This window comes from Hippocampus bargibanti, linkage group LG09, assembly GCF_051943395.1.
Source record: "Hippocampus bargibanti isolate YZ-2025 linkage group LG09, ASM5194339v1, whole genome shotgun sequence".
NCBI lineage: Eukaryota > Metazoa > Chordata > Actinopteri > Syngnathiformes > Syngnathidae > Hippocampus > Hippocampus bargibanti.
Genome location: NC_142742.1, coordinates 5,351,433 through 5,358,959, shown reverse-complemented (window position 1 = coordinate 5,358,959; position 7,527 = coordinate 5,351,433). Strand labels below are relative to the sequence as shown.

At 40.5% G+C, this 7,527-nt stretch overlaps 1 protein-coding gene across 1 annotated transcript in view; it reads right to left on the bottom strand.

The window, feature by feature from the left end:
• Positions 1 to 1,693: 1,693 nt before the first annotated feature.
• Positions 1,694 to 7,527, bottom strand: part of spred1 (sprouty related EVH1 domain containing 1) — a 40,455-nt gene continuing 34,621 nt past the window's right edge. Inside the window, exons 5-6 of the mRNA XM_089004595.1 lie at positions 6,104 to 6,259; positions 1,694 to 5,629 (exon numbers count right to left, since the gene is read on the bottom strand). Of these exons, the coding sequence (XP_088860721.1) occupies positions 4,943 to 5,629; positions 6,104 to 6,259 (843 nt within the window). The 3' untranslated portion in view covers positions 1,694 to 4,942. The remainder of the gene's footprint in view (positions 5,630 to 6,103; positions 6,260 to 7,527) is intronic.

Sequence of the window (7,527 nt, the reverse complement as noted above, 5' to 3'; positions counted from 1 at the left end):
TGTTCACGGACCGATCAGAAACAAGCTTTTGAGTATTGTTCCGCCTACACGAAATACACGACAGACATTTGTCGATATTTTTGTTCAGTTGTGATTTATCGATCAATGGTTGATATCTGCATGTGATGATGTGACTTGGAGACACCTTTTTGTCATCAATTCATTTTTCAACAGCGTTTATTGGGAATAGGGTCGCGGGGAGTTGCTGGTGTCTACCCGAGCGAATATGGCGGACATATTGTACAACATGGTTTCATTACAGTACGTATATCGTATCAACATAAATGTCCTTACGAAAAAAACGCTAATAATACAAGATAAAGTAAAATGATATAAGCAAATATTTGTATCATTTACCTTAATTTTCATATTAATTTCCAGAACGTAAAACTTTTTGTTGTTTCCTAATTCAGTACCAACCACCAAAAAGTGCTTAACATTTTATCTACAAAGCCCATAAAAATCAATCATCCAAGTAAAATAAATGTAAAACAATTGCCTACCGAGAAAAGCTTTTTTTACTGCTAAACATGACTGATATGAATGTGTAACAATGTATTTTATTGTGTCCATTACATGGAACATGTTTAATGTTTCTAGCTAATTACATTCAGGAGAACAAAAAGTCTTCACTTACATTTTTTTTCATTAATGGATCAGTTGTGCCTTTATTGAATTAAATACAGTTATTAAAAATATGCACAGGGTGTGGCGACGCCTGTAGGTGAAAACCAAAAGTAAAATTAGTCGATAAATATATGCACAGGCAAGAGTTCAAACTCACAATTTTATTATGATAATGTTATTTGATATGTCAAATTACAAGTGTATGATGTAACATAAAAACAGTTACAAACATCTGTATGCCTATTTACATTATATATTTATGAAAAGTAACAAGCTACATCTGTATAAAGAAAATACAACTATGCCGTGGGAGTTATTGGGACTATCAATTTTACATCATATACTTGATATTTTCAAATCAACAAAATAATAGGAAAGCGATAGAACCAGAACAAACAGATGTTAAACTGATGTGAGACTAAAATGGACATGAGGCACTTCTTTTTGTCGTCGTCGATTTTTGAGGTCGTCAGAATGGCACTAAGAAACTTAAATTAACATAAGTATATGCACAAAAAAAGAAAGGGGAAAAAAATGAACAGGCAATGTTTACAGAATCGTTAATAGTACCATTTATACTGCAAGTTTAAAAAAAAAACAAAAATACACAAAAATGTCTTCCACTATTTCAGAACTAATCACATAAATGTTACATCAAGCGCTGTAAGATGTCAAAAAAAAGCATACATCGAGTAGAATCAGTGCACCGAAGCGTTGGAAAACCCAAACAAAAACACCCACATCTCCCAAAAAAAAACTGCTGTGAAAAGTTAACCGTTTTATGTTCGTCTTTTTTAAACATTGCGCTGAAAGGAACGTTTTTTTCTTTTTTTGTCATTACTTTACACGATGTCAACAATACACTTGAATGCATTCCCAATGTTATGCACATGTTTTTTTTTTTGTTTTTTTTTTTGTTTTCCAGAGACTGAAACCAGATAAGACTAGCAGCAAAAGTGGTTAAAACTGAAGCTTTTATATATATATATATATATATATATATATATATATATATATATATATATATATATATATATATATATATATATATATATATATATAGTTTTTCAGACATGTTGCATATATAATACAGTACATGGCAGGAAGTAAGGAAGTAGCACTGTGCTGGTTAATGCAGAATGACAAGAGTGTTAGGTTTTTCTTTTTTTTTTCGTGTCCTTTGTAGAAAAAAAATGTACATCCTACATTTTGTCAGCCAGCAAGTTTTTAATCAGCTTCATCCAACCTTGGTTCAGCTTGACCACGGGAAAAAAAAATAGACCCAAACGCACATTCAGACAAACGCACACAAAAGGAAAAAAAAATGTTTAATCTGTTGGAGAATTAGGGTTTAACAGTCGTTCATAGCTAATTTTCTCTGTCAGCACAATAAAATTAGTGATTGTATCTAGCAGCCTTAAATTCATGTATTTACATATAGAAGTATTTCTATTCAAATAGAAAATTTTCAAATCAAACGGAGTGTAACTCCCGCACCGTGTTAGCGCTATCCTTCCGTCTTCCGTATAAAACTAGCGAGAAACATATTCGACGCTCAATAGTCGTTTTGTTGTGTTTATGTCCCCCAACCCCCCCTGAACCCGTTGCAAACGCCCTCTACTTTTCAATGTGAAATAATACTACAAAAGGTGGACCTATGTACACAAGTATGCTGTCAATAGAAGCTACCGTAGATAATGCTGATAGCAACGATAAATACAGCTCTATCTTTAAAAAGAAGACAACTTCCAAGACAAAACAAGGCAGTTATAATTATTATTATTAATATTATTATCGTCATTATTATTATTGTGATTGGTATTTAAATACAGTGTTACATATTTACAAATGTTTGGTACCAAAGCGGGAGGAGGCTTATTTATCTACAATACTTCTTACTACCTATTTAAAAGAAAAAAAACAAATGTCCTGTCAGTCTTAAGAATATGTCCCATGTCGAAAGTTTGCATAGAAAGATTAAAAATGAAAAGATCTGGAGGGGAAAATAATTCGCCCCAATTGTTATGGTTTGTGCTAAATGTAGTGTTTTCATCCACCACATTAAATAGAATAATTGATGGACTGTTAAAAATTCGCTTCCAGAATCGAATGTGGATTTACTTTAATTTGAAAGTGAAACGTATTTGGCTGCAACCACCAACTTCCTGTCTGAAGAAGTCAAAATTTTGGGTGACATTTTGTCAAATGTAGACTTCACTGAGCTTAAATTCTGAGAATCTTAAAAGGAGGAATCGATTGTTTCTTTCACATAAAAGTTCTAACAAAATGGCCCAAATCAAAAGTCCCAATGCGAAATCTGTTGAAATTTGTTAGAAAAATAGCCGCCAAAATAATTCAGATCTCATTATTAAATTGCCTTTGTGCCAAAGGTGATATATCATCATTTCAAGAAAGGATGGATTAAGAAAGGTCGGAATGTCGTTTCCTGGCTAATAGGACCCTCTAGTGCACAGGTGTCGAAGTCAAGGCCCGCGGGCCAAATCCGGCACGCCACATCATTTTTTTCGGCCCGCGAAAGCAAATCAAACTTGTTAAATTCCATGACGATTGCTAAAATCTGAGCCAAAATTTCATATTTTTGGATGTCAACCACAATAAAAGTCATTATTCTTGACTTCAGATTTGAAAACGAGTTAGTCATTAATTTGCTGTGTGCTCTATATGTAATATTTGAAGGGATTTAAACATTCTAATGGGTTCCTCAAATTCATAACGGCCCTCGAGAGGAACCCATAACTACAATGTGGCCCGCGGCAAAAAATGACTTTGACACCCCTGCTCTAGTGGACTTGTAGTAAATCCCACCACACTTTTTTTTCAATTTGGATATATTCAGACATAGCACTACTGAAGGCCTAGCGATGAAATCCACAGCCCGCCACTGCATTTTGTAACCATCTCACACTTTTTGTGCGGGTTATTTTGGTTGCTTTTTAACAACAAAAAAAACAACTATTTTCACGTTGTTGTCGGAATAACTCGTCATTACCAGTGTATTTGAAGACCCATGAGCTTGCGCGCGCACACACAAATACACACACACGCACACTCACACGCCATCTGTATGAATTTTAATTGCGAGATACTCAACATTCCTGAAAAAATCCGCGCATTCATTCAGGTCTTATTAAAACGAAGACACATGAAGGAATGTATTCGAGACACGGGGATGGGGCACGAAGGAGAAACGATAAAATTAAAAAAAATTAAAAAGGCGGGGGCATAAACATGGGTGGGTCTTTTTGAGGAGGGGGGGTGCTGCAGCCAAAAGCTCGGAGAGCAGAGCACAAATTTCTTAATTGGAGGATGGCGTCTTGGTAAAAGAAGCTTTGTTTTAAGTGCCTGGTTGTTTTCTTAAAATAAAAAAATATATAATAATAATAAATGGAATTGAATAAAATAGGAGCGCTGTTACCATTCACTCACCGAAACAAAACTTGCTGGTTGAGCAAAATTGATTTGCTTTGAATCAGAAGGTGAATAGGGAGAGGGGCAGGGGTAAAAATATAACAGCAGTAAATAAGTGAGCTTTCAATTTGTTCCATAATATTTTAGGGGAAATTTTGAAGGGAAAGTCAACATGGTAAAAAGTTCACATTTTCCTTTCTGACAAAAAAAATGGAGTCCCTTTCTTTTGGAATGCAATCGAAAGAAAGCAGCCATGTTGCGATGTTAAAATGGCCAAAATGAGGAAAGGGCAAATGTCATGTCTAGTGCACGTGTTTGTTTCTTTTTGTCTACTAATTACCTTGGGATGAAGGGAAGGAAAGGCCACTGTTACCCGACTGCAACGTCACACAAAATAAGCATAAGAACATACAGGTATCCCTTTTAGCGTACGCAAACAGCAAGTTATTTTTTTCTTCTTCTGAATAGTTGTTTCGTTGTTGTCTCTGTACAAAAAAAAAAAAACTCCTTTCCTTCATAAAATTACATGTTTCTTGTCATGGAGTTCGCCCAAGTGTATGTTGATGTATATGCGTGTGAGCGTGTCTTTTATGTGTTTAGTAACATATCCAAGTTTGTTAATCCTCACGTCCTCGTCTCCTTTTGTCCGGACTTTAGCTCGACGCAAAAGATGAAGTTAGTCCTCCGCTGCAGCTCGACAAACGCAAACTGAAATCTCCAAAACGCCCTCAGAGCTGGCGATCAGCACCACCGCCCTGTCCCAAAGAGTATGGGCAGGGGCGAGCGGGGGGGAAAAAAGGATACCGGCGTTGAATAGATCCGCTTTGATCCGCTTCATGTGTTAGCTAGCTTTGAAGGGAGGAGTTCCCGGCGAAACGGCGCGGGGTCACCCGGCCGCCTTGTGCTTGCCCCCGCAGCAGCGGCAGGCCTCGCCGCAGTGGTGGCAGGCGCGCAGCGGCAGATAGCAGCACATGCAGGGCGCCATGAAGGATAGCGCCACGAGGGCCAGCCAGCGCAGGCAGAACTGCTCGTCGGACGTGTCGCACGAGCACGGGTCCGAGAAGTCGCCCTCCGAGTCGGACATGCAATGGTAGAGCATGCTCTCGGCGCAGAGCATGCAGCTGACTTTGTAGATGCACTGCTTGATGGGGTCGGGGGCGTCTTGGCACTGCCCCCGCCAGTTGTCCTCATGGTTGAACATCTCGCGGCAGTAAATGCAGCGCGAGCGCTCGCCGTCCTCCCGTCGCCGACGCCCTTTCTTGGACTTGAGCAGCGGCGACGGCTGAGTCTTAATGGCCGTGTCCTTACCCAGGCCGAGGCCCGTGCCCGTGCCGGGGCCCGAGCGGGGATCCCCGCCGGGGCCATCGGGGAAAAGGTACTCGCACTTTTTACTGTCCAGTTTGTAAAAGGTGGTCGGGAAGTCCAGGTCTTCGCGCTCCGCCTCCTGCTTCCACATGACCGGGTGGCGGTAGTCCTCGTAGCCGCGGATGAGCACGTCCTTGCGCGGGTTGATGCGGACGATCTCCTCCTCGTCCATGTGAAAGCTGACATGGCGGGTCGATTTGAATGACACCTTAAGGGAGGACAAAAATGAGGGCAAAACCAGATCTCATTATTGCGTACATGCGAAAAACAGAAAAAGGAAAAGAATCCCTCACCGATTTGAATTAAGATACAATCCATATTGATTTATATCGCGCTTTAACAACAGCTGAAGCTGCAACAAAGCACTAACATAGGCAAAAGTCAAATGCTGCCCCCTTGCGGAAGGGAAAAAACATTGCCAGAGGTTTGACCAGCGTATGACAGTCGAGCCCGATCTCAAGTTTCCCCTTTCTCCTCGCTGTTCTCGTGATTGTTTGCAGTTTCCCGTTTACAGTTTTGTTTGACCTCATCGAATGATCGCTGGCTTGTGTAAAGTCACCGCAAAGACTTGAAATTGTCCTTTGGCCAAAATGACCAAAAAAACGGCTGATCGCCTTGACTATGTTCGATGTAAGGCCAGACGAAGTTGGAACAAGAAAATTTAGGGCTATAAGGATCAAACCTGTGGCGGCAGATAACGTCGGTTGCTGGAGTTGAACTCGTCAAAGGGTTGAGCGCGTACGTAGCAGCCCCTGAAGGGTTCGGTGGAGACCACGTTGTTCAATGGCGAGAAGGGCTCCTTCATGGGCGTACAGATGGAGGGAGGCTCCTCGCACGCCTGGACACACAGAAAGAAACGGACAGAGACATTAATAATAATAATAATAATACTGCTACTACTAATAATAATAATAATACATTCAATTTATAAGCGCCTTTCAGAACTCTCACGGTCCTTCCCAGTCACAGGATAAGTTTTTCTGTGGGCGAGCAGCGGCAACCACACGCGCCAGCGTTCACTCAACCCGGAATAAGTAAAAAAAAATAGAAAGCTAGCTAGGTAGCTACTAGAATGCTAGATAGAAAATAGCTAGCTAGCTAGATAGCTAATATGTTTCCAGCAGCTCCTGTATTTTGTTTTCTACTTCTTTCTTTCCTTTACTCTTCTTTTCATAACTTTGCTGCTGTCAAATGTCAATTTCTGCAATGCGAGACAAATAAAGGTACATCCAATTCAGATAGCTATCTATCTATAGCGCTAATATCTAGCAAGCCACCATTTTAGTTTACATAAACAAAACCCTTCACCGAAGGAGCGATTTTGTTAGGATTGCCGTGGTTGCTTTCCAAATGTAGCCACCAGAGGGTGTACGGCGCCTTATATTGTCAAAGGGTGAGGCTGCAATGACTGAAGGCCTTTTGGTGTGAGAACTCAGAGTACCCAATTGCCCTTGTTACAGCATCGACATAAAACGAAAAAAAGAAAAAGGCTAAAAATAGAAAAAGGTATGTTCCTTTCTAATAAAGTCAAACGCATTCTTAGCGTCTTCCTTCCGCAACGTCTCCAAACAAAAACCGATCTCGCCATTGACAACAATCAAGCTGAACTTTCTATAAATAGCATCTCGCCAATGCTGCAGAATGCGTGCGTTGCTGCGCGGTGGAATATACATTTCAGGCTGGTGCACAATAGATCGTAAACAGACTCTGTGAAGAAACAGTGGCAATATTTCAGTACTCATGGCAACTAATGTGACGGTTATTTCATGATTCATGAATGCAGGCGTGCGGGAGAATCAGAGAATGAGATGGAGGAGGAGGTTATTACATCAGGAGCCAACATTATGTCAGCACAAGCATTCGAGGGCCATCACGCCTCCTCCCCGGTTTATCCGCGCACTAAACCAGCATGGATGCAACGTCGAGTCAAAAGCTGTATTGCAATTACCGTATTTGCCGGTGTATACGGCGTACCCAAAAGCCTTGCTTTTCTTGAAAAGGTGACCCTGCGCCTTATATGCAGGTGCGCATTATATGTAAAGCAATATTGAGCCACAACAGGCACCATTTCCCCCTGTAGAACAAGTCGTGCGTAACCCCAGCCTC